Source organism: Lepidochelys kempii, chromosome 1, assembly GCF_965140285.1.
Source record: "Lepidochelys kempii isolate rLepKem1 chromosome 1, rLepKem1.hap1, whole genome shotgun sequence".
NCBI classification, from domain to species: Eukaryota; Metazoa; Chordata; order Testudines; family Cheloniidae; genus Lepidochelys; species Lepidochelys kempii.
In genome coordinates this window covers 257723613-257748914 of record NC_136380.1, presented here as the reverse complement: position 1 = coordinate 257748914, position 25302 = coordinate 257723613, and the positions used below count along the sequence as shown (strand labels likewise).

Sequence of the window (25302 nt, the reverse complement as noted above, 5' to 3'; positions counted from 1 at the left end):
TCCTTAACCAAGACCACCAGTTCAGTCTCTGTACTATACCCAGGCCTAAGACCAAACTGAGCAATATAATCACCCCCTTCTCCTCTTTCTCACTGGGGGTTACCTACAGCGTGAGGCACCCGCTGCCCCAGCACTGGCTTGTGGCTGGCTGTCCCCGCCCCCATGGGGGCTGCACTCCCACACGCAAGGCCAGGGCCGGCTGCAGAACCCAGGGAGAGCACGCGCAACCCCAGGAACGGAGAACAAGGGGCAGAGGGGGCCGACTTAGAGGGAAGAGAATCGTGCGCATGCGCGGTTAACTCGGCGTTGAGTGAACGAGCTGCGTGGAAGAGCCCATTATGTATTGAAGGGTGTACGCCGTTAAAGTAGTTTTTTCCCCGCTCTTTCCCCCAGGACTCTGCCAGGAAGTTGCGCCTCATTTTGGTAAGTACTGCTAGTCCGCATCTTTCTGGCCGTCGCGTTTTTCCCTAACCCTCGCTATAGAATAATTCCGCCGAGATAGTACAGGCCGTCGTGATCTGTCCAATCAAAAAGAGGGCCGTGTAAATGTTATTAGTTGCTAGGTAGAAACAGCTTGCGCGCACGCGCACACACCAAGAACTGCAGCGGTAATGACTTCATCGCCTGCCTCAGGCCGCTTTTCCCTCGCAATGAGCGGGGCATTTCTTTTGATTGGCAGACTCGTACCCAAAGACAAGTATATTCCTGCACCAGTGGCCTCAGAGTGCCGGCGTCTCCACGTTCCCAAAAGCTGGAGCCCAATGAAAGGGAGTCAATAGCGGCCCGAGAGGCCGGTGGATGGACAGCGCCGCCAGCCAATCGCGTGTCACAGAAGGGGGCGGCCCCCCCCCGGAAGGCGGTGGCTGGGCGAGGGCGGAGCGTTGCTAGGGAAGCGCTGGTGGGGAGGGGGAGGGCCAGGGCGGCGGGGCCTGCGACGCTGGCCGAGTTCGTATAGCTGGTGGGGCCCGCGCTTCCCCCTGCACCCCACTCCCCTCGGAGCCCGCCCTCCTCCCCCTTCTGCACCCCCCCAGGGACCTGCCTCCCACATCTCAACCCCCGGCCTCCTTCTCTGCACCCCACTCCCCTGGGAGCCCGCCCTCCCCTCCCTGCATCCCCTAGGGACCTGCCGCCCTCCCCCTCTCAGCACCCCCCAGGTACCTGCCTCCCCTTCTGCACCCCACTCCCCTCGGAGCCCGCCCTCCTCCCCCTTCTGCACCCCCCCCAGGGACCTGCCTCCCACATCTCAACCCCCGGCCTCCTTCTCTGCACCCCACTCCCCTGGGAGCCCGCCCTCCCCTCCCTGCATCCCCTAGGGACCTGCCGCCCTCCCCCTCTCAGCACCCCCCAGGTACCTGCCTCCCCTTCTGCACCCCACTCTCCTCGGAGCCCACCCTCCTTCTCTGCACCCCCCAGGGACCTGCCTTCCCCCACTCCACCCCCTCCTTCGGCACACACACACCAAGACCTGCCCTTCCTCTCTGCACCCCCCCCTTGCCCCATTGGGACCCGCTGCCGTGGTCCCGCCTGCTGATTCGCCCCTGCTCAGCCCTTCAGTGATTGTTTAAGGCTCTTTTCCCCACAGGCTCCAGCACCCTCCCCTGAGGCAGCCATCATCACCATAACCCCCCCGGGAACGGTCCCCGGTCCCCCTCGTGGCAGCACGGAGCATGGTGAAACTAGCTGCAAAGTGCATCCTGACAGGTGAGCTTGTCATCTGGAGTCCAGTGCTTAATTTGTGCCAGGACTGAGCCCCGGCACCTCTGGGGTCAGCCTTCATACCAATTGTACATCAGTTATAAATGTAAAATAATTGCTTGACCCCCAGCACCTCTTTCATTACAAATTAAGCATTGCTGGAGTCCATCTGGGGTTTGCTGTTCCACCTGACCCAAAATAATGCGTCAGCTGAGGGGTTGAATAATGGCCAAAATGGTCCAATGTTTTAAAACACTGATTTATGAGAATGATAATGAAAGACAGCAAGACTCTGCGATCTCCAGGAGCCCTAGATACTTAGACCTACTTGAAAAAAACAAGTTACTCAGCTGAATTATCTTGACTCCAAACTATGCAATAAATAATTGCCCCAGTAGTCAAATGAAAAAGCTAGACCACCACCTGCAGCAGGGCATTCTTGCTCAAATAGTTGACAGTGGCCAAATACTAGGCAATCAGCTAACCAGTGAATTGATGTTATTTGACCAGTCAATTGACCAGCTTGCCAAGCCTACACCGATCTCTCGCCATGTTGTTATTGTTAGCTTTTATTTGTGTTATGGTAGCAGCCCAAATGTCCATTAGGCGAGATAAGGACTGCATTGCACTAGGTGTTGTGCATGCAAATAGAGACAGTCCGTGCCCCAAACAACTTGCTGTCTAAATAGACAAGGCAATAGACAAGACATAAGGTGGAATGGGGCACAGAGAGGGGAAGTGATTTGCCCAAGGTCACATGGCAGGTCACTAGTAGAGCAGTGAACAGAGCCCAGATTTCCTGACTCCCTATGCAGTGCCCTGTCCACTAGATCAGAGTGCCTCAACAACACTGCTTCATTTTGTACAGCAGCCTTCATATCAATTGTACTTCAGTTAGACTGTTGTTAAATACAATTGCATAAAAAGCAGAAAGTAACAAACTAAGAGGTACAGATGAGGAAAAGGATGTTTTCAGATGAGATATTTAATATGATGGAGAGCCACTGAAAAAGAAAGATGCAGGATGAAAGAGAAAGTTCTCTTCACAACAATGGAAAGATGATGTGACAGGAAGGTCAAGAGAAGCAGAGCGGGGACCCAAGACCAGCTTCATGAAATAAGCTGGAGCATTTCTATTAGTGCTGAAGGAAAAAAATATGTCAGGAATAAGGATGATTACAAACAAGAAAAAAAAATTATGGTGTTAGTCTAGTTGCAAATAAAAGAAAGGCAGATGTGTCCAAGGAGGTTGCTCTTGCTCAAGAGAAGCACAAGTTGATCTGAAAGAAGCTGAGGTAAAGCTGCAAGTTTGTTTGACCATGACAGACTGTTGAGAAGTATGTACAGTTGAATGCTATCAAGCATAATAGAAGCAAGACATCTTATGTAGAGATAAGAAAGGCATAGGTGTAGTTTCACTTCTATTTTATGGGGGGGCAGCTCCAGCCAGGCCAACAAGGCTGTGCAGAGGGGGCAAATTCCATGCCTGCTGGGGCTTGCAGGTTGAGGGGGGGCAACACCCCCCATGTTTCCCCAATTTATGCCCATGATGAAAGGGGCTAGGTAAAAGGAAAGATTCTCACTTCCCTCTGGCTTCAGGAACCTCCAAAGCGGGCAGATCTTAACACAGAAGAGGAGCCACTACAGATTAAAGGGGGAAAGAGAACACAATTAGGTAGGAGCATAAACATCAGAGGAGGGAACAAAAAACTCACATGTACCTACTCATCTGGAGGAGAGAGTGGCTCACATGGCTGAGAGTTGCACTGAGGTCAAGGAGAATGAGAAGAGAAAAAGAGTGTTCATTAGCAGAAAGAAAGAGATGGTTAACTATATGATGGACATCATATAGTTATTCCTTTGTTATTTCCAGGGAAGATTTACGGTCAAGAATATTGTTGTGTAAGCTAATTGCAGAGAAAAGGGGAAGGTTAAGGCTAGGGCAGTAGTTAGACAGGGTGAAGGGAGTGTATTTAAAGAAGGTGGTAAACAGTATTTTGATTTTTTTTTTTTTTTTTAGAAGAATGGGGAAGGTATTGGAGGCCAAAGGAATTAGTAACATTAGGAATAGCATAGGGAGCAATGGTGGAAAGATAGGACCAAACTAAAGGAAAAAGGCAGGCAATGTTAAATTACTGTAATAAAGTATAATGATGGATTGGAGTGCAGCGAAAGAATGGAGCAAGGGAAGAGAAGAATGTCACTAATGGGGCATGCAGTGTTGTTGTTGGTCTCAGGATATTAGCGAGACAAGATGGGTGAGGTAATATCTTATTGGTCCAGCTTCTGTTCCTTTTGTACCCTCTCAAAACAATTTATTTTCCCAACCCTGCTGCTAAACTATCCAATAATCCTGTTTCAATACATGAAATAGAATTAGTACTCAAAGGGCAGAGCAACAAATCAATGTACATAGTTTACTTTTCCAGTTGCATTAAATTCAGGCTTAATTTTTTCCTAAGAACTGTGTCAGCTGAGCCCAGGGTGAGAGAGACAAGCTTTGGAGCATATACAGAGCTTTTCTTCAGGTCCTGAAGAAGACTTCTGTGCAAGCTTGAAAACTTGTCTCTCACCATCAGAAGCTGGTGCAATAAAAGCTATTATCTCACCTACCTTGTCTCACTAATGGGGCAATCAAGCTGAAAGAAGACACCAAATTAGATAAGAATTTGCACTGAGAGGTGGAAACAAAATAATTTTCTGCAGTTTGGGACAGGGTGTAAAGAAGCATCATGTCATGAAACAAGGAGGTAAAAATGGCAACACCCATTTTTTCATGTTCTCTCTGTATATATATATCTTCCTACTGTATTTTCCACTGCATACATCTGATGAAGTGGGTTTCAGCCCACGAAAACTTATGCCCAAATACATTTGTTAGTCTCTGGGGTGCCACAAGTACTCCTCTTCTTTTTTTTTCTTCTTTTTTTTTTTTTCTGATACAGACTAACATGGCTATCACTCTGAAAGAAGGTAATGGTCTATTAAACTATGCATTAGCCTCCCCAGGGAAACAATAGGCTGGTCAAAGCACTAGAGAACATACTGTAGGGAACAATCCTGAACTGGTCAAGGATGAGCTAGATCAGCGGTTCCCAAACTTTATTGTTTCATGTACTGCCTTCTTAAGAAGTTGTGAAGTGAACTCCATGAGCTAACAGGGCATTTCCATCTTAATTTGTGGGCCCAATTCAGCCCTATTATAAGCAGATACCGCTATCTATATAATAGGATTTCAAGATTGTGACTCTGAAGCCTAGAATGTCTGCTGAGTCAGTGTGAAGCAAAGGAAACAGCTACAAGCATGGCTGAGAGCTCTTGTTCAGGATCTCACCAGGTTCAGTCAGTACTGGTCCCTGTGAGAACCAGGTGGAAAGTTGGAGTCCAAAGGTTCTGTGGCAGCCGAATGTGACAGCTAATCAGAGAAGGTGGGAATAACAACTACTTGGGGTAACAAGGAGGTGGAGCAGGTGTGAGCGCAAACTTTGGGAACATGTACAAATAGCACCCTTGCTCATTGCAACACAGCTCATGAAACAAGAGCTCCATTTTCAGCTTTTTTACACACATGACTACGAAGTATACCCATGCAATAGCATAGGCTTTCAGCTACTAGTATGAAATATATTTACTGTAGGCCTAAATTTGGCCTATGAGTCTGAGCAAGAGTCACTACCCAGAATACTCTTCGTGCTCCAGACATATGTGTAGCTTTCCCACTCTGCCTCAAAACACAGTGTGTACATACTATGGTAAGGTCAAAATTTACCCCCTTCCTGGGTTCAGCTTTATTAACAAAGTAACTCAACACACAATATTAATTCCAGGCTTGGTTGCTTCCTAGAATCCCTCCTTATGAGCTGTTCAGCCTAGACCTCTAGACCCTTTGCGCTGGGTAGGCCAGCACAAAGGAGGTAGAAAGTATGAGTATATCCTGTGGGAACACCAGGATAGCTCTTTGCCAGCTTCACAGGAGATCCTGTTGTAGAGTGTATTCCAGCGAGTATACTGTGCAGTCTTAAGATCCAGCAATTCAGTGCCACTGCTATGGCCCATAGGGACTGTTGCAGCAGGAGCCTAAATTAGGGCAGCCCAGGGGGATAACCTACACTCGGGGGCCAAACCAGCACCTGGTATTCCCAAAATAGGGGCAGCACAAGCCATCTCCCTACTGTCCCTGCACCCGGCTTTTATGGGTATGAATCAGGATTTCACTCGAGAGAGTGACACTCACTTCACTTATGTCCAGGATGGAGCTAACAAGCCACCTGCAGCAGGAGTTGCTTAGCATCTCCCAGCAGGGGCAACACCTGCTAAGTGGGGGAGGGTTCATAGGACAACGCTACCACCCTCTTGCAATTCTCCAGTAGCATGAATGACCTGATCGTCCCACAAACACATTTGGATTTTGGGAGATTTGTAATGTTAAGAGAGGAAGGTCTATCCAGACCTTTCTCCTCTCCTATTCCACAGTTTTTGTCTTCACATTGAGATATGCCTGAGTAGTTTTGGGAATCTTTAATTGTCCCAGGCTAGAAAGGATACAGGGCTGACCCGTGAATTTCAGAACAAATGGCAAGTCTGCCTTTATGTTTATGGGCCTCTCAGCCATGGATATTGCAGACACCTAAAGCCAGCTCTGCACATGCAATAGCAACTCTCGTTTCACAACTTAGACAATTGTCCTATTGATTTTTCTGGCTTTCTTGCCTGTTGTGACTGGAATGGGTAAAATTGCAAATGCAGGTAACAAAAAGCTCTTTTGAAGATTTGGTGGGAATGGGATTGAGGGGAGGGGAAATGAGATTGTCCATCCAAGACTAAACAAAGTTGCTTTGGCCATGCAGGTGACTCAGCAGTAGGGAAGAGTGCTTTGTCCCAGATGTTCTGCAATGATGGAGCTCATTTCCAGAAAAACTACACACTGGTAAGCTTTGTGGGATGATACACACAGGACAGGGATTGAGGGAGGACACCGGGCTCAATCTGCCATCGGGTGACTTCTCTAAAGCTCCATGAGTGAAGAATGGGAAACTCCAGGCAGAATGAATTATTGAGGGCTGGTTTTAGCTATTGACAGGCCTTTACACTGATGCATTAAAGGGGGTGTCTAGTAGAGTTTTCTTTCAAAATACTTAGACACCAGGCTGTAAAGAGAAGCTGACTAACATCATAGTAGATTTCCATATACCTAGGGAGTTGGCTTCAAAGTTTAACACACAGTAAACTAATTGCAGTAGTTTCCTTCTGTATCAGAATCTTCACAAGCTAGTGTGGTCTTAGACAATTTCCCATTTTCAGGGAGCTCCAAGGGAAAATGGTTTGCTGCAGGAAGAAGCTGCTTACTCCAAGTAGAATATCTGAGTGTGGAATGTATGCTCTTCACTATACAAACACGAAAATATGCGCCATGGCCCCAAGCTATTGAAATCTAAAGAAATCATTCCGAGAGGAAGAGGGTGCAGTTTTCAGCCCTTCTATATACAAAACATTAATGGTGATAGGTGTATAGAAGCAGGATGAAAAATAAGTCCTGTCCTATGTATTATACATTGAAATAAAGACCAAAAGGAAAACTGGATAATAGAAATAGAAGAGGCAAAAAGGAAAAGAGGCTGGGGGAGGGGCAGAGAAAGTGGAACAGGCATAAAAAGAGGACCCCCTAATCCTATGTGCCAGGTACAGCAAAGCACCTGTGAAGGATCACATGGTCAGTGCAGAGGATTCAGAGGGATGTTTTGGAGCAACCAAGCAGAGAGGAACCAGTGAGTCTTGACCCAGCTCTAGATCTGAAGTTGTCAACCAATATCCTGATATATGAGTAAATCTCCAGAGGCTGGTTCTTTTCCATCGCGTTTCCCCATGTGAGCAAGTCTCTAGGGGTTGACAGTAAGATTGTAAGAAAGTTTAGAGAGAAGTCCTGAAGAAGAGCTCTGTATAAGCTCAAAAGCTTGTTTGTCTCACCAAAATAGAAGATATTACCTCACCCACCCTGTCTGTCTAATATCCTAGCACGAACATAGCTAGAAAAATACTGCCTGCAACATGTAAGAAAGTTTGTCATTAGGACTTTAGGAAGTGTTATTGTGAAGTTGGTTCTCCACGGTCTTAGTTTGATGGTATTCTGGTGATCTAAGGTGATTGCTGCACCCTAGAGCATAGTGTGTAAGTGGACAGTCCTCTACAATCCCTGCTGATCAATGTTTTCCTGGTTCTGCTTGACAGACGACAGGCGTGGAACTGTTGGTGAAGACTGTATCTGTTCCAGAGACAAGTAATAGTGTGGTGAGCCCTGCTGTGTCACAAATAGGGACAGAAGGAGATCTTCAGAGCACAAAGTCCATCTATTACGTGGATGTCTGACATGTCTTATTCTCTTGGATGGACTCACCAGAGCTTTACTTGGATATTAAGTTGGAAACCTGATACACTGATCATGCGCTAAGATAATACAAATAATAAATTAAAATAATTAAGCACACTAGCTGATTTTTTTTCAGTGATAACTTATTTTTAAAACATACATGTTTACATATTCAGCAGCAACATGACTTCTTAAATTGAAGCTCTCACCAATCCACTTAGGGCCCTGCACTGCCATGTAGGATACCCAGGTATAATTCCAATTCCCCAAAACAGTGGAGACTGGGCCCTATCCAGACTGCTGTGTGTTAATGCTCTGCACTACCATTAAGATATAGGTATATTCAGGTTAGCATCCCAGTCTCTTGTTCCACAGATCTAGTTGGAGGTCGGAATGGAGACCGGGCCTGGTGCACTGCAGGGAAGACCTTTTCACTGTTTATGCAGGAAATCCAACTACTGCTTTGCACTTGCTCTCTGGGGTAGGTGCACTGTGGAGGTTGTGAGCTTAGCCACTGGGGCATCAGGCTACTTTGCTGTGGTTGAACAAGAAGCAAGTGTGACAGCTTCTAGTGTACACCTCCCAAACCCTTCCCCAAATAGAATCATAGAAATGTAGGACTGGGTGGGACCTCAAGAGGTCATCAAGTTCAGTCCCCTGTGCTGTGGCAGGACCATGTTAATCTAGACCATCCCTGACAGGCATTTGTCCAGCCTGTTCTTAAAAACCTCCAATGATGAGGATTCCACATCCTCCCTTGGAAACTTGTTCTATTTCTAACTACAAGGGTAGTTAAGCAAGTTTTTCCTAATATCTAACCTAAATCTCCCTTGCTGCAGATTAAGCCCATTGTTTCTTGTCCTACCTTCAGTGGACATGGAGAACAATTGATCACCGTCTGCTTTATAACAATCCTTAACATATTTGAAGCCTGTTATCAGGTCCCCGCTCAGTCTTCTTTTTTGAAGACTAAACATGCCCAGTTTCTTTAACCTTTCCTCATAGTCAGGTTTTCTAAACCTGTTATCTTTGTTGCTCTTCTCTGAACACAGTACTCCAGCTGAGGCCTCACCATACCTAGTAGAATGGGACAGCTACCTCCTATGTCTTACGAACAGCACTCCTGTTAATACGCCCCGGAGTGATATTAGCCTTTTTTGCAACTGCATCACACTGCTGGCTCATATTTTGTTTCTGATCCACTATAACCCCCAAATCCTTTTCATGATCTTCCATGCAAAAACCTTCTTTCTGCTTTCAGGAACTCTTCCTTTTTGACTCAGCGGGCAAAGAACTGTTTTCTGAGATGATAGAGAAACTGGCAAGTATCATGTAGTAGTCCTCTTGTTCCTAAAGAGGGGCTTTTGCTGTGAAAAGGATCTGAGCTACCCAGTCTGGGAGATGTAGCAAGCCTTGGCCTGAGTGGAAGTGGGAGAAATTCCTCTCGGTTACCTATGACCCCTGTTCCTTTACATCTTGAAACTTGGAACAATACTGTAGGGAATCGGTTCCAAAGGAAAGGAGGTGGGATCCCAGAGGAAGCTCCTTTGGCTCTTAAAAAGAAATGGGAATACTAAACTGAGATAACTGTGTGGATGTTTTTGGTTTTTTATGGGCGTTTTTAGAGGAACTTCCATTTTGCCAATTCTAGTGTATCAGATTTTTGCCTTCAGCCTGATCTTTCTGTTCCACAGAGACTCTGCCTTCTGTTGGGACATAGAACTTCCCTTGACTTCTCACATTCCAGCAAGTGTGTCCCTGTCCCCACCTACATTAGGGACCTTTCAGTTGTATCATCTAATTTTGATGCATAGGGTCAGCTAATTGAGCATGAGGTTCCATTATATCAGACTCCTTTTATTTCTGTCCTGGAATGTGTTTCCCATACAGACACGTCTTCTCTGGGGATGTATTGGCAATTGGCCACATCAGTTTAATTAGAGCTGACAATATCTCTCTCTTGATGTACAGTGGGAGCAGCCCAATGCCCTGTGTATTGTGTATGATGTCACCAATGAACAGTCTTTCAACAGCTGTGCCAAGTGGCTGGAGAAGCTGAGGGCACGGACACTTGGAATGCACCTTCCAGGTAGGAGATGGTGAGATTCTTTGCACCCATTCTCATGTTTTGTAGCAGCGTCTTTTCCCCATTGAGATGTGGCATAAAGCATTATCTTAAATCCAAGCCAGGCATGGCTTCCTCCAACTCACCCGGTCTATGAGTAGAACAGACCAGGGAAGAGCATATTCCAGGTGATTTCCTTGCCGTCCTCTCTAGCACCTTCTTTAAGTCAAGCAATCCAATTTTTTTCCTCCCCTGTTTTCTAACTCACCCACCAGGTTTTCTGGTATTTATTGCTAACAATTCAGCATTTCTGTTTTCTTTTCCTTTGTTTCACACTTTTTGTAGGTGTCTTAGTGGGGAATAAAACAGACCTGATTGGTCGACGAGTTGTGGAGCAGAAACGGGCACAGGAGTGGGCTGAGATCCATGGCCTGCAATACTGTGAGACATCAGTGGTGAGTGTCTTCTCTCTTCTCCATCTGTGGAAGTGGGTGTCTTCTCTTTTGAGGGCTCTGTTACAATCCTTTATCATTTAATCCACTCCCAGTATCAATGTGGGATTTTTTTATCAAGCAGTTAAGAGTAGAAATAGTTCAATGCTTCCTCCGTCCGTTTTTCACAACGTCGCTTCTCTCTTTACAGAAGGAGATGGAGAACATCGAAGCCCCTTTCCACATATTGGCAAACTCATTCCACCGTCTCTACAGAGAGAAGGTGGAAACCTTTCACTCACTAGTGTGAGGGCCTTGGGTATAGCAACTTGCTTAGCCCCCGTGGGGTTTCTTTTAGTCCGGAAACACCCTGATGCCTAGAATCCCACAGACTGGAAGATGGAGAGAAAGTGAGAGATGGGTTGTTGTTTTTTCCCCTTGTGACCATTTCCTGACCATTCAAATTAAACCAGAAATAAATATGGGGAAAGGCAGCATTTCTGAGGTTGAGACCTGGTGTTTCTTTCATGTCTCCTGACGTGGTTTTCTTCTCCATGAAAATCTGTTGGACAGTTGGGAGCTACAGAATGGAAATTGCCATCCTTCTGCTTTGAGATTGCCCCGTCTGTTTCCTGCTAGAAACACGGATCAGATGATTGGGTGGGGTTTTGAGATGGGGAAGGAGTAGGGAGGCTAATGGGACATGTCTCACATTGGACAGCCCAGCACTGACATATATCTGAAGGGGGTAGGACTGAGGAGGGCCTTGCACCTGGAAAGCACATTCACTAGCAGGGCTGGAATAGACTTGGGCTCAGAGTCTGTTGAGATGTGTCCAGCAATTGTGGCATGAAGTGTGACATCTGCAGGGATTCTTCTTGACTCAGGAATGGTTCTGAGATGTGCCTACAGATTGGGGCTTGGCTTACGTTCCCAGGTTCATCAGTTTGGAGCCCACTGCCCTGCTGATGTAGTTTGTGACCCTAATCTATGTTTCTGACTTCTCAGAGCCTAGTTCTTACTCTGACTTGGCTCATTTTCTCTCCCTCTTAGAAGCTGTCTGGCTGCCAGGAGCTTTTCCTCTGTACCTCTCATAACTTGGTAATGCAGTGCCCTCTGCTGGTCCCAGGTCACAGACGTGCCAAAGAAGATGCCACTGTGTTGTAGTGAGCAAGAATTGTGCTCCTATCTTCCTTTCCAACCTCCCAGATCAGAGCCATCCCTTGGGTAGGGCAAATCAGGGCAACCACTCCAGGCCCTGCACTTGGTGTGATTGGCTGGCACGGTCACTCCCAGAAGAGATGAATCCGTCACTTCCACCCTGGACCCCGCACCCCCCCTAGGGATGGCCCTTTATCCCGAGGAGGAGTACCCAGGATTTCAAATAGATAATTTCTCCTGCTCTCTCTCCCGCTCCCCCCAGGCTTGCCTTTGTTTTGTGTGTTTGGGATGTGGAGGGTGTTGCTAAGTAAATTCAGTAGCGTTACCTCCTTACTAGGTCCAGTTTTCCAGTCTCTTGGTCAAATGAGAACCTCATTTTGTTGTTCAATTTTCACCATCCATTCTCGCATTTCCTAGCTGATCACTTGGTTCTGGTATCACTAGTGCAAACAGGACACAGGAGGAGAAAGAGGCCGCCTGGCTCTAAACTATTGAGAGTCAGCAGAGCGACTTGTCCAGGTTGAGGTTTGGTGTTACGAATTATACCCGATAGGTCACGCACAGGAACTGCTGCGAATTATACCAGATAGGTCACGCACAGTTCGAGTCTAGGCTGAGGCACATGAACAAAGTCCACAACTGCAGAGTTCCCAAAGATACTAAGTTTATTACGCTCGAGTGTGGTGCCCCCGCTAATCAGGAGGGGACCCCGCATGCAGGTTATACAAAGATTATATACCTTTTAGCAAAGCATGTTGCCCTTGTGCATCAGAAACCTTAGCCAATAGACAAACCCTTGCCTTATCTACCACCTATCGCTGCTAGATACATTCCCTGTGCTAGACCATTACTTCAATTACATTACATGGTCCTAAAGCAATGCATCAGTAGCCTTTCTTATCAGGATGGGAGGCTCACATCAAGGCCAGGAGGCAGGGAGTTAGGAACAGACAAAGAACAGAAACCAGGAGTCGAGACAGGCTGGAAACAAGGGGGAGGGTTTTCACAGGAATGCAGTATCTAAGGAACACTCCTCTTGGTGCATGATGTGCTTGCTTTTAGACAATGGTGGGCCCCAAACCAAAATGGAGTCACATATGCTAACTTTTCCTTAACTTTGGTGTGGGGAGGCGCAACATCTCTAGGTAGAATTCTTGTCTCTGATATAATACTGATACAGCATGTGTGAGAACCCTTTCAGGTCTCCAGTGCAAGGAAATGCACTGCAGTCAGGCAAAACATCTGTGTAATTCAAGGTAGGATGTAGCTCTTTTCTTCCAGAAGAGGGTCAATTGCAGAGATTCTTGTCTGCTTCCAAGGTCACAACATCTTCCCTTGGCTAAGGGGTGCTGATTTTTCTGGGGTGTGCACTGAGTCATTTCTCTGAGACAAGCTTTCCAGGAATCTCTGCTCTTGGTGGGTTGGATGTAATGCATCTAAGTAGGAGTTGTGGAGGCAGGAGCCAGCCACCTCCAGCTGCTGTGAATAAGATATAATTATTTTTAGTACTGTGCTGAGTTAGTCAAAGAACTTTAGAACTAAAAGCTCACTTTGATTTCATGGCTCCTCCTACAGTTTTACTAGTAACATGCTTCTGTTACATGATGGATCTTTTCATATTTAAAATATTTTGCCAAGTGTGTCTTTGCCACCTGTGGCATGATCTGTGGAGGATTAATACCTTGGGGATGGGAGATAAGGGGAAACCCATGTGATTTTTATCTGGGAACGACTTTCTGTCTGCCCCAGAAAAACCTGCCATAGCTCTTAATGACTGAAGAAGAGCTCTGTGTAAGCTCAAAAGTTTGTCTCTCTGACCAACACAAGTTGGTCCAAGAAAAGATATTACCTCACTTACCTTGTCTCTCTAATATCCTGGGACCAACACAGCTACAACACCACTGCAAATAGCTCTTAATAAACAGTCTGTAAAATGGAGATGGGTGAATGTTTTTCACTGAATGAAAGCAAAAGCCGGAGAATCTAATTAGAAGAATGCTTACGGTGCTGATTGGTGATTTATAAGGTAGCTGCTTCTTATAGGTTAGTGAAGAAAAATGTATCCCATTCAGGGAAAGATGTATTGCCTGAGAGTGCAAATGTGTAGTCTAACTAGCTAGCTGTAGGGATTTATCTGCTGCTCCTTTTCCTCTTCCCACAGGCCCTGTCTAGAGGAAGAAAACGGGTTGTGTTTAAAACATGGTGCCTAACCTGCTTCAACACACATTTTGAGCACTCGTGTAGACATGATTTAATGTCTTTTAAAATGTTTGCTGGTCATGGTCCTCCAAAGGGAGGAACTTTGGTTTGACTATATTCAGCTAATGCGTTTCAAAGGCATTATATCCTGTCTGCTCTAGTATTTTAAAACATGTCAGCTTGTTTCCCTAGTGTAAACATGGCCCAGTTGGGGAGGTTGGTATTGGCGTGGAGAAGGGGTGCCTGAGAGCTAGGTGGTTTGAGGGTTTGTTGTGGCAGGGAGGCTGTGGATGCTCAGTATGTCTGTGCATAAGGGCGCTTGGGGTAGCTAGGTGAGCTATGGGGGGAGCCTGGAGCAGCTGGGTGCATGGGATGTGTGAGGAAAGAGTCTGGGGCCCATATTGGTTTCCTCACGCTTTCTGTGATCATGGTCAAACCTACATTCCTCCCTTTGGAGGATTGACCTGCCGTCACCTCTTCCTTTGGGTTTTGTGCTCCTGTCGCAGTTCCATGGCTTGCGTTCAGAGGGGAGAGCAGTGAGCAGAGCAACAGAGAAATGCCTGCTGAGCAAGAAACCTTGCTGTCTCCCTGCAACTCTACCGCTTCCTCCAACTGTGCAGGACTCCGTTCCCAGAGTGGATTGTGAAAGCCCAGGACAGTCCCAGCCAAACCAGGACAGCTAGAAATTCTTCAGGGTAAAAATCAAATAGTCCTGAATGTACCAAGTTCCCTTCAACAGTACATAATCCTTCAGTCTCCTTTTTCCTATCTGCTTGCATGGCTGAGCAAGCACTTCTTTTTCTTCAATCTCCCCTCTCAGCTTCCCAGTGGCTCATTTTCATAACCCTGTTTCACTGAGCCCCTCGTTAGCTCTTTCGCTGCTCACCTTAGTATGAAATATCACAGGTTGTTTGTCATCTGTCTTTGTCATTTCCCCAGAAAACCAAGTGGTATTGCTTCTCAGCAAGGTTAATGAAAGAAAAATCTGGAGTTTTTAGACCAAACCATTTTGGAGAGATGAGCCGAAAATGGTTGCACACATTTTCAAACGTGAACTTCCAGTAAAATTGAAAAATGTTAAAACTCCTGATTTTTCACCAAACTTCCCAGAAACATTCTACTCTGGAATAAGCTGCAGCATGTAAAATTTCAGGAAGATCAGCTTCTCTTGCAGAAGCTAGTGGGAATGTAAAAACTGAGCTTACAATGAGAAGTTTGCATTCAAGCTCAACAATGGAACAGTCCCTGCTGCTCTGTAATAAATGGTTGAACACCCTGAAACAGGGAGGTCAGAGCAGATTCTTCAAGACATTAATCTGGGAGTCTCAAGCATTCAGAAAGGACATCTTGTAGATAAATTATATCACATTAATATACTATTTGGCCCAAATTCATCCTAGTATAACTTCACTGACATCAAGGGATAGATTTGGTCTTTTATGTCCATTGACTCCTTTGGGTAAGGTTCCTTTGTACAATTCATATCTTGGGCAGGATCGACCCTGGAGACAAGAATGGCAGAAGGCACAATGTTGTTGAGGTTGAAAGGAATAGGGAAAGGGAGAGGTTACTGTGTTCGGGGAGTACAAAAAGGGCTAAGCTGTAAAATAGGAATTAAACTGGGCGCTGGGCAGGCTCCAGCAAGAAATGTATAATCCATCCCAATTAGGAACTGTCTCTCAAGAGAAACCCCGAGCCTGATGCAGATGCTGACAACAGGGAGAAACACTGCATTTCTAGTCTCTGTGCAGCTTTGGCTTTCTGTCTTTTGCTCAAGGCTGAGGGCTCTGCTTTCGGCACCACACCTAAAACATTCAGGTGAGAATTGCTTCCAGTTGCCATTCTGCCTTCCTGTCCCTCTGTGCTTGGACCTCCATTGTGATGAGTCCCTTACTGATAGCAGAGAGACATTTCCATTCTTCCCACTGTCAGTCCTGGGGACTCCGCTCCCCCTGCACTGTCAGTCACCTCTCCCACAACCTGAGCAGATATCCGATTCCTTGCCTGTCTCTCTTAATGGATAGCTGCCAACTATGCCGGTTCTGATCAAGTAGTTTTTCCATCTGGTGGACTGCACTCCAGGCTAACCAGGCACAGGGTCCTGGGCTGTGCTGTTATGTACTTAGGGAGTGCCAGAAGTTTCAGAACTGAGGAGGAGCTGTTAAAGGGCTGTGTTCACAGGCCCATCCTCCCCTTTACACTGAGGGCCCATCTTCCCTCCACAGTCAGAATGTTGTTTCCTCCTACTGTTGTCATCTTGTCTTGAGAGTCCTGTCCTCTTGGCCACTGGCTCATGGTTCTTGACCCAGAACAACAAGAGGGTGGGGGGAAGCTGCTCCATCGCAGTTAAGGTTTCCCGGTCCTTTCCAATAAATGCTCTTCAGGGGGTCATCGAGTCCTGATTCCCAGCCAGGCTGCCCTGAAAGCCCAAGGGTGTAGCTCCGTCCAAGGTGTATTCCCCTGGCGGGATGGCCCCTGGCTAAGTGCTGGCAGCCTAGTCCTGGCTCTGCTGGAGTTGCTGCAATGTAACGTTCACAGACACTTGCTCTTCTCATTCTGACTTGGAGTTGTTTTTTTTTCCCCTTGGGGGAGTTTCTCTTGTTCTGTCACAGCCTCACATAACTCCTCCCCTGGAGCGATTTGTCAGTGAAGCCTGGATTTGCTCTTTTCCCTAGTCTCTGAGATAAAATCCAAATCTGACAATGTTTATAGGGGAAATGTGACAGACCTTGCGTGTCAGGCTGGGGTCGGGGATGGGGTCAATTTGATGAGGTTCCCTCCAGCCAGACATGCATCAACTGGAGAAATGTGGAGCCTGTAATCTCTCTGCATGAGTACTGGAAAAATACCCAATGCCTGTCCCAGCCAGCAAGGGGCACTGAAGGAGTGGGCAGAGGAGAATATGCAGAGGAGAGATCAACTTCTGTGTCTCAGACAACCAGGGGAATTGCAAGAGCAAAGGGGAAGGAGAATATGCAAGAAGGAGTGAATCTCTGTCCCACCTCATTGAGGGCACCAGAGGAATTGAGTGGAAGGAGACATGGGGAAATACCAATATTTGCCCAGTTCATGGAGTTTACTGTGGAGAACAGAATGGAAGAAGGAATGACCAACCTCCATCCTGGCAAGAGGGAGAGCTTCAGGAAACAGGACAGAGGTTTGGGGTTTTGATGTTGGAGTCAGGCTCAACAAGGGTACGCTCAAGATTGAGATGTCTGGAACAGGGTCTGTTTGGGGATGTCATAGCTGCAAAGGATATGGCAGTGACAGGTTGGGCTCAAGATGTCAGTGCCAGGGTCAGAGCAAGGGGTGGCCATGAAGGGTCAGCGTGACGGTGTTGGAACTATGGTGGTGATGTGGGGCTGAGCCGATGCATGTAGTCTCAAGGGTGTAGGCCTGAGTCATATCAAGAACAATAATGTGGGTCTGGGATAACAAGAGTAGGGTCAACATGGGGAAGTTGGAGCTACAGGCAGTGGTAGCAGGATCGAGGGAGCAAAGCATGGAGGATAGGATGCTGGGAACCTGGAGCTGGAAAGTGTACACCGGTAGGGGCTGAGGACACTCTGGTGAGAGTCAGTGTAGCTTTGTTGGAGAGGTGGATTGAAATCATTGTCGTAGTATACAAGGTCCCTGGATAAAGCTGGACAGATACCTAAAAATATTTTCCGCAAATATTTGTGTGAATTAAAACATCGGTTATCTCTGGCCACATCTGCAGCCCTACTGTATTTTTCTTTCCCCAAAGATTTCAGTGATCCAGTCGTGCAAACACTTGCAGAAAGTAAATTGTAAATTCATGTGTGAATTATTTGCCCCAGCAACCTGAATATAGAAGTTACATTCATCCATTCAGAGAGCAGAAACAAAACCACATGACTCGTCACCAATCACAACTAACCCAAACATCCTGAATTTTGTGTTGCATACTCAGCAAAGACTGTTCACAATCAAGTCATGCAGCAAAAGAACTCAACAACTATTGACAAATTCAAGAAAATTGCAATCTCCACATAGACATTCTGCAAACAGAAAAAATGGCTAAATTAAATGAGCAAATTACTTGCCATAAATAATTCACCCAGCTCTTCATGTGAAAGACGTATTTTATTGTGTGTGCTTCAGTTGTTTGGTCTTTTAAGTCTAAGCGAAGCATCACTGACTCCTCTTTTTTGTATTTAATCAGTTTCATGTGGACTTGGTGCAATGTTACTAGGACTTGTTTTTGTGGGGGTGGGGGGGTTTCAACCTAAGCATTTTGTAGCTGGGAGTAATGGGGCTCAGGGGCCGTTTGGAGGGCATCACGCTCAAAGCCAGCTGATGGGGATGTCAGAACATGGGGTCTGGAGGAGATAGCCTTGAGGTGTTGGGATGGTGGGTTTCATAGCTGATGTTCACATGAAGATACTCAGGCTGAGGTCAGTGTGACTATGCTGGGCTTGAGGAAAATGTATGGGTTGTTGGGACAGAAGGAGTGTGGACTGAAACAAGGTTGGCCATGGGTCGGCATGGGGATCTTGGGGCTGGGTACCTGTGGAATTCAGGGGACTGTGGCCAGCATCATGGGTGGGACTCAGATCTGTGTGGAGGTACTTGGGGTGGAGAACTGTGCTATGCGTGGTGCTATGACTCACAGAAGAGCCCTAAACTCAGAGGAATAAATAAGCCCTTTCATCCATTGTGATCTGCCCACCCACTGAAACCCTCAGGATGTTTCTCTTGGGCAAGGATTGAGTCACGGCTACTGCTGACGACCCTGTCACCCGAGTCTGCCTAGTGGTGTTGTTTTTACTATTTACCAAGATAGGAGACACTGCTAAGCAGAAGTGACAGGAGCTTGCAGGAGAGACGGGGCAGAGCACGTGGCTGAAGAGGAAGCTGCCGGACATCAGGCAGTTATATACGCTTCAGTATCTAGCTGCCTCCCAACATCTCCCATAGCATTGCCCACAATTCCCACTCACCTTTGTGCCGCTGAGGCTGTCCCAACATACCTCTGGCATGCTGCCTGTGCCCTGCACCCCCGTGCTGCACCTCCTGCACCTACCTAACACCCATCTTTCTGGAGTCTAAAGCCACAGCCCGGAAGAAGCACTTCACATCCTATCCCTTGGCATGCATGCCTGCCGCTGTCCACCTGGGGCCCAGCACAGAGTTCAAGCATTGGTTGGCTCTATGGTCTGGCAGGAAACTGGGCTGGTATCAGGACAGTGCCTGAGCTTGGTGTGTATCTGTCTGGGGGGGGTTCCAGGCAGGCACCCCTTTGCCCCCCCATCAGACTGCACTCGTTTATTATACCATCTGTTTTCTCAGTGCTGGAGATGATGCTGGGGATATGTGACTTGGGGCACTCAGGCGGAAACTGGCCTGCACAAGGCCGGCCATGTGTTTGCCTCCTAGCAATGCAACGGTCAGCAGCAAATTCTTTGCCGCTGCCTCCTCTCAGTAGGGGAGAGAGAGAGCATGGGCCTGGGTGTGTAGGAGACACAGAGAGATGGACTGTGTGGAGGTGGGAGAGAGAGACAGAGATGGGCCAGTGTGTGAGGGTGAGAGAGATGAACCATGTGAAGGAGGGACAGACAGATGGGCAGTGTGTGGGAGCAAGGAAGAGAAATTAACTGATGGAGGGAGAGACAGACAGATGCACTGTGTGTGGGAAAGAGAGAAGGACTGGCTGGAGGAGGGAGAGAGAGAGAGCTGTGAAGGAGAGAGAGAGGCAAATTTGGCAGTTGTGAGCAGGGAGAGAGATGGACTGCATGAAGGAGAGAATGTGGGGAGAGAGACTACAGTAATGAGTGCATTAGAAAGGCCATAGATGACTGGATGGATGGAGATGGATACACAGTGTGACAAAGATATTGTGTGAGTGGAAGGGAGAGGGGCTGTGAGAAGGAGCAAGTGAGCGAGGAGAGAGAGGTGGCAAGAGAGGAGGAGACATCCATCTGAATGGCGGATGATATCTTCAACAGGCTCTGTGGGCGAAAGTGGGGGTGGGGGGATGTGTGGTGGGGAGGGGTTACTGGTCCTAGGCGTATATAAGAACAAGAGAGACTAATAGTGTGTGAGCTCTTCCATGTGTGGGGGTTTGAGGTTCCCTTACCACACACTGGGAGAGGAGACTGCAGGGCAGAGTTCGGAGACTGGCAATGTCCCCCTGGTACTAGCAAGGAGCACTCAGGCTAGGTTAGGGTGAACTGACAAGACAGAGAAAGGTGTTCCCAGTCCTGAGGATGCAGAGAAAAGTAAACATTCCTTGGGCATTAGCACAGAACCCTTTCCCTTTATTAGGGTTCAGGATGCCCTAGAGCATTACACTGCAAGCTGTTGACTAGTTTCTGGTGGGTTGTTTGAATGAGTTTTAAATGACAGAACAAGTATGGTTGTGTTGGTTTTTTCTCACCCTGTTCTTCCAGTGTGGGTTCTCAGGTGGGACATGCACCCTCTCTTCTCCCAACCCAGTCTGAGCCCATGGCCACCATCTTCATTTTCTTTTTTTCCTGGTCTTTTAGCCACCATCTTTCCCCTCTTTCTCCATCTGACTCCAACTGTCCCATTGTTCTTTTGGCTACATCACCTCTTTTCTGTTCTTTTTTCCTCTCTTTTTTCAGTCTCTTTCTTTCTCTATGACTTTCTTATCTTCTAGATTTCTGTCAGCCTCTCATCTTCCCTGTCCCTTCTTCTCTGTGTTCCAGACTCTCTCTCTCCCAGATTATAGGTCTTTCTCTTTTTGCTTCAGCTTACTTCTTCTAATTGACTGTTTCAAGTCTTGTTTTCTCTCCTTAGCCCCTTTATCCCTTTCTGTCCCTGGCTGTCTGCCTCCTTTCTCTCACTCTCTGGCTGTCTCTCTTGAACTAGGTTGTGAATTCTATCAGCATCAGAGCAGGGCAAACTGTAAAACTGAAGTTCCCGGAGGGCCAGGTTGTGATCATTTTATTTTAGCAATGTCCTTGGATGTATAAAGGTGTTTGGGGGGAGGGGCAGCATGTGTGCTGGGTGGGGGAAGAGAGGGGAGTTCAGGCCAGAGCAAATGGAGCTTTAGACTAATATAGGTCAGTTGCAGACAAGTGTCCCAGTGGTCTGTGTAAAAGAGGAGTGGCTTGTAACTTTGGGCTAGATACTGGAAAGATGGCAACTGAAGAGTTTTACCCAAATGGTGGATGGATCAGACACACAAGTGCACATGAGCAGGCAAGAGCCATATCATCCAAGAATGCAACTAATAGTGAGTAGGATGAGACTCTGACCCTGCGCAATTGGCTACTCCTCTCCCAGGTATCTCCCCAGCTCAGAGAGTTTATGGGAATTTCCTGAAATTCCAGGCAGCTGGTTCTAATCCTGCTTCTTCTGTTCAGCTCCTTGTCCTGTGCTCTGAGTATGGAGGTCAGAGGCATTGCTGGCAGACCCCTCCCTAATGTCCTCAGCCGTGCTGCCTGATGGTTGTCTCAAAAGAAATGGCAGCAAATAATCCACAAGCAGAGTAAACTAGTTAATGACACTCAGAGGAGAAAGACAGCCCCTCCCCCCATATTTGATATTGCAATGAAATGGCTAGGATGTGTGTTCAAGCTGCCTTTTGCTAGCTGGAATCAGAACTGTCCAACTGTGTGTCAAAGACCAAAACAGCTAGTGGAGATTCTCCTTTAGGTCAAGTGGCAAGAGCCTGGAATTTTGGAGCAGAAGGACCAAATTCTGTCCCTGGTGATACCATGAAATCCTGAGCTGCCATGGTGTGTAGCATAGTGACAACTGTGAAGTGACCTAGCTGGCCACAGATTTGCCACAATATGTGTGAACAGATGCCTCTCTCCCTCCAGACAGCTCCCAGATACTACACAGGGCCACATTAACACACATCATCATAGTGTACAGTAGATGATAGATAATAATAGCCCTTGATTATACACCCAAATCATAGCCTCTGAAATCCTAGCTTAATTTCTACTAAGATTTTTTAAAAATAGGATCTTAAAGTTAAGCTTATAAATCAATATTTAGGCACCTAAATAAGTAGCCAGATTTCCAGAGGTGCTGAGTTTCTGTAGTTTTCTGTAAAGACAGTTGGAGCCGCTGTCTGCTCAGTGCATTTGAAAATCAGTCCACTTATTAGGTGCCTAAATATGAAGTTAAGAGATTAAGCAGGTTTTTTTAAAAAAAATATCTTGGTCTTCATTCCTGAAGAACAGAATAATAGTCCTAGCCTATCTATGACTTCTGTCTATGACAGGTTCTTATACTATGCCCATCACCATGGTGTCTGAGTGCCTCTGTGGTGTCTGACATGCTTAGTCTGACATGTTTAGCAAAGTTCTTCTATATGGGTTCACTTTATGGTTCCTAAAATTTGTAATACAGGATTGTGTCATATGAAATATTTTCAGGGTTGCCTACAGCAGCTGTGTATCTACAGATAGCAAAACTCCCATTGATTTCAAAGGAGCCAGGGCTTCACCCATTATGATTTGAGCTTCTATATGTTTGACCCCTCTGAGCTCCTGTACTCACAAAGTTCCTAAATAGTCTTTAGGTCGTATATTTCTCTAGATTTGTTCCTCTGCAATGTCAGACGTGCGCTTACTAATGAATTCCAAAGGGTCAGCTGCTTTCCCCTTTGGATCTTGCACTGTGACAGAACTTTTGATTTGCCCATAACATTTCTTAGAAAATTTCCTGTCTTCATCATTAGCTCTGACTCGCACAGCTGGATGTTAGAGAAGTGAGAGGATCTGTATGTCATTGCCGATCCCCTAAACTAGCCAGTCTTTTGTGGCAAGAGGGCTGAGGATGGCCTAAAGGGGAGAGAGGAACATGTGGGTGGCCTGTGGCAGAGAGGCCTGCATCATTTCCAGTGGCTGCACTGGGAAAGTAAATCTGTTCCTTATGAGATTCAGCTGATGAAGTTTCTATGATGCTTCTGTAGAGGATCAAATGGAGGGTGCTTGTGTTAACAGTGGACTGTGGCTTTGGCAGATGAAAGTGAAAAGGGTGAGGCCGCACAGGGGCTTTTTCTGCACTACTATAATATAATCATAGAAGTGTAGGGCTGGAAAGGACCTTGAAAAGTCATCTGGTCCTGCCCCCTGCACTGTGGCAGGACCAAGTAAACCTAGACCATTGCTGACAGGTGTTTGTCCAGCTTGTTTTTAAAAGTTTCCAATGGTGGGGAGTCCACAACCTCCTTTGGAAGCCTGTTCCAGAGCTTAGCAACCCTTATAGTTAGAAAGTTTTTCATAATATCTAGCCTAAATCTCCCTTGCTGCAGATTAAACCCATTACTCCTTGTCCAACCTTCAATGGACATGACTTGTTCCTTAAGTACCCTAGTATGAATTTCATCTTGCCCTGCTGACTTAGATAACTCTAACTTATCTAAATATTCTTTAACCTGTTCTTCTCTGCCATGTACACAGGGAGAAGGTCTGCTACCAATAAATATTGATCAATGTCAGAGTGAATAATCCCCATTGTAGGCCTCACTTTCCCTTGCCATTCATTTTCCTGCTTATGCTGCCAGGAAGCCTTTCAAAATCCTTCCATTTAGGTACAATTAGATTTCTCTCCCTCTCTCCTCACTCGTATTCTCTGTTTTTCTCTCTTCCTCTTGATTACTGGTATATTTGCATGAAAACAGGGACCATGTTTCCTTATCAGCCAGTCCACTCCTGCAATGTATTTCCCTACTGGAGTTTCACATATTTTTTTCCTGTGAAATCATTAGCTCACCAGTGGACCCTAAATCTGACCTGAAGGGACCAGGGACCAGCCCTCCTCCTGAAGTGTGAAAAGAATCCAGGGCTAGAGAATGTTCTCATTGTAATTAATGGGAGTTTTGGCAATGGCTTCAGTGGGAATGAGGTTAAGCCTTCTGTCTCTGAATGTTGTTCAGTTCTAGCCTTACGTGCATATACACTGCTCCCCCAGTGAGGTCCCATCCTTGTGCCTTCTACTCAAAGCAGTTCCTGACCACAGAATAATTCTACATCCCATTCACAAACCCTCTGCCGACAATGGGCAAATGGCTTTTCCTTCTTTGCTGTTTCTAGCTTTGCAATTCAGACATTAGCTCATCCTTGTGTGCGGCCTCCCCAAGCCGTTCGGCATGACACCTGGTTCTGGAATTTGATGCCATGGTTGCATGTGTCTGTGTGCTTGTGGGTGGATGTGTGGGGAAGGGCAGGTGTTTATGGAGGATTTGGTCAGAAGGGTAGGGGCCAGGAGTGGCTATGACAGGTGGATTTCTGTGGGGTATTGGTCTGTATGTGGGTGGAGGGATTAGGTACATGTATCGGTGTGAAAGAGTAGGCAGATGGGGGTTGTGCAGGGAGGTGTGCAAAGCTGGGTACTAAGGGGAAGCATAAGGAGGATTAGATATGTATGGGGTTCATGGCATGTGCTCTGTTTGTGCAACAGTGTGTGAAGGGTTAAATGTGCTGGTGGGAGTGAGGAAAATGTTCTCCCCGATTTTCTTTGCGAGTCCCATCCAATAAATCTGTGTTAGCCTCGGTAAGGATACTTTAGTAATTCTGGCTGGAGTGACTTAGCAGCAGCCTGCCCTCTGTTAGAGCTAATGGGTTACATGCATTGATTTCTTTCCTATTCCTATTGATCAGGCAGTTGCTGAACATACAAAACCCACCACAGCATGGAAAGAGGGACAGAGGTAAAACAGTTCACATCCCAGAAAGCCAGCTCTGTGGAGAATTTGCTATAGAAACCCTGTCCATCTCTGCTGCCTGTCTCACCCAAAGGAGGGATAGTATTTCTCTGGTGGAAGAAATCCACCCACAAGGCCCAAGAGGTGACATTTAGCAGCGTGTGATTAAAAAGGGGTTAGAATGAATACAACACAGAAAGGTCTATTTGGGGAGCAGTGTGTGTGCACTTCGGGAAATTCCTGGACCGAGGAACCATTTAGACCGCCTGGTTTTTTTTAAATCTCATCCCAAGAAAAGTGGAGAATCCACCAAAGAAAGGAATGTGTGTGTTTGCATGTATTTGTGTGTGTGTGTTGGGGGGGGATGCCAGTATTAATTTAACTTGGAGACTGAATTCCCCTCTTACTCTGGGAAAAGACAGGACAGGACAGGGCAGGGTTGACTGGAAAGAATCAGGTGGAGGCAAAAAATTCAAGCTGTAACGGTCATGGAGAAAAGGGACAATGACTAGGAGAGGACAAGGGAGGTGAAATGAGGGCAAAGATGAGAGGGAGGAGGTGATTAGATAAAGGGAGGAAGACAATACGGCCCTTATCCCATCCAGAAGCCCTAGGTGCTGTTTGTGCACCATAGTACTCATCCTTTCCTTGGAGATTTATTTTGTTCTTTGATCTGGTAGAACAAACAGAGAATAGAATCCTAAAATCACAGATCAGTGAGACCCCACTTAAACTT

At 46.6% G+C, this 25302-nt stretch overlaps 1 protein-coding gene across 10 annotated transcripts in view; it reads left to right on the top strand.

Annotated features, from left to right (window-relative positions):
• Positions 1 to 287: 287 nt before the first annotated feature.
• The window catches only part of IFT27 (intraflagellar transport 27), a 30085-nt gene continuing 5070 nt past the window's right edge, over positions 288 to 25302 (top strand). Inside the window, exons 1-8 of one of the 10 annotated variants that reach the window (XM_073325244.2) lie at positions 615 to 958; positions 1583 to 1701; positions 4641 to 4668; positions 6543 to 6622; positions 7921 to 7980; positions 9321 to 9380; positions 10031 to 10148; positions 10470 to 10579. In XM_073325244.2, the coding sequence (XP_073181345.1) occupies positions 4647 to 4668; positions 6543 to 6622; positions 7921 to 7980; positions 9321 to 9380; positions 10031 to 10148; positions 10470 to 10579 (450 nt within the window). In that variant the 5' untranslated portion in view covers positions 615 to 958; positions 1583 to 1701; positions 4641 to 4646. The other 9 variants (XM_073325261.1, XM_073325271.2, XM_073325252.1 and 6 more) reach the window with 9 other exon arrangements.